At 69.9% G+C, this 1,497-nt stretch overlaps 1 protein-coding gene across 1 annotated transcript in view; it reads left to right on the top strand.

Moving 5' to 3' along the window:
* Zfp36l2 (ZFP36 ring finger protein-like 2) overlaps positions 1-1,497 on the top strand; it is a gene marked incomplete in the record, with an annotated part of 2,278 nt that continues 781 nt past the window's right edge. Inside the window, 2 exon segments of the mRNA XM_005391049.2 lie at positions 1-334; positions 880-1,497. Coding sequence (XP_005391106.2) covers positions 284-334; positions 880-1,497 — 669 coding nt within the window.

Here is a 1,497-nt window from a genome sequence, read left to right as displayed (position 1 = left end):
GCTGCCGTCGGCTCCGCGCGGGGGGGCGGGCCGGGCCGGCACCCCGGGGCGCCCGAGAGCGCTCGTCGCTTCTTCTCCTTCTCCCCCCGCTCCGCACTCCAGGGCACCCTCTGCCCGATCCACGCAGCTTCCAGCTCCCTGTGCTCGCCCCCAGCAAACTTTCGTTCCCTCCCTGCCTCTAGCCCGTTATTCGTCGTGGCTCGGGCTCCGCCGCGCCGCGCCGCCCCGAGGGCTCCTCCCAACCTCCCTACCTGCAGCTCCCACCATTACAGGACCCAGAAACATGTCGACCACACTTCTGTCGGCCTTCTACGACTTCGATTTCTTGTACAAGGTAGGCAGGGGAGCAGCGGGGAGGAAGGCGGGGCGGCAGGAGCCCTTCCAGCGTCGGGACAGCTCTCTGCCCTAGGCTTGCGGGGAGCCCTCCCTCCCCGGCTTTCGGGCCGGGAGAAACCCTGCAGTTTGCAGGAGTGTGTGCTAGCGCCCAGTGGGCGGGGAGGAGCAGGGAGGGCGGAAGGGCAGGAGGGAGCGGCCGTAGCTGGTGAGTTTCTCCGCAGCCGACCACGGCCACGCTGCCCCGGGCTTCCGGGACAGCGCGCGCCACCCACGCCGGGGCCCAGGCCGCGGATCGCGGGTCGGAACCGGCGCGGCCCGGTGGGCGCCCTCTGCTTTCCCGCGGCTCCCGACGCGAACTTGCTTGCGGCTCTTGCGCGTGCATGGGTGGAAGCTAGCTGCAAACCCGCAAGCAAGTAAAGAATAAAAGGGAGCGGCGCGGGGGGGCGGGGATCAGAAAGCTGGAAAGCTGCCCCACAGCTCACCCCAGCTCTCTCCCCTGCCCTCCTGATTTTCATCTCTTCCCGGCTCCCCTTCTTTTGGCAGACGGAGAAGTCCCTGGCCAACCTCAATCTGAACACCATGCTGGACAAGAAGGCAGTGGGGACGCCCGTGGCCACGGCCCCCGGCTCGACCTTCGCGCCGGGCTTCCTCCGACGGCACTCGGCCAGCAACCTGCACGCGCTCGCCCAGCCCGCGCCCAGCCCCGGCAGCTGCTCGCCCAAGTTCCCGGGCGCCGGGGCGGGGGGCGCGGGCCCCTACGCGCCCCTCAAGGAGCCGCCGTCGGGGGGAGGCGGCACCGCGCTGCTCAACAAGGAGAATAAGTTCCGGGACCGCTCCTTCAGCGAGAACGGCGAGCGCAGCCAGCACCTCCTGCACCTGCAGCAGCAGAAGGGCGGCGGCTCGCAGATCAACTCCACGCGCTACAAGACCGAGCTGTGCCGGCCCTTCGAGGAGAACGGCACGTGCAAGTACGGCGAGAAGTGCCAGTTCGCGCACGGCTTCCACGAGCTGCGCAGCCTCACGCGCCACCCCAAGTACAAGACGGAGCTGTGCCGCACCTTCCACACCATCGGCTTCTGCCCCTACGGGCCGCGCTGCCACTTCATCCACAACGCGGACGAGCGGCGGCCCGCGCCGTCCGGGCCCGCGGGCGCCTCGGGG

The sequence above is a fragment of the Chinchilla lanigera genome, unplaced genomic scaffold, assembly GCF_000276665.1.
Source record: "Chinchilla lanigera isolate Chin_1 unplaced genomic scaffold, ChiLan1.0 scaffold00040, whole genome shotgun sequence".
Classification (NCBI taxonomy): Eukaryota; Metazoa; Chordata; class Mammalia; order Rodentia; family Chinchillidae; genus Chinchilla; species Chinchilla lanigera.
The sequence above is the reverse complement of the archived record's forward strand: the minus strand, read 5'-3'. Positions and strand labels throughout refer to the sequence as shown.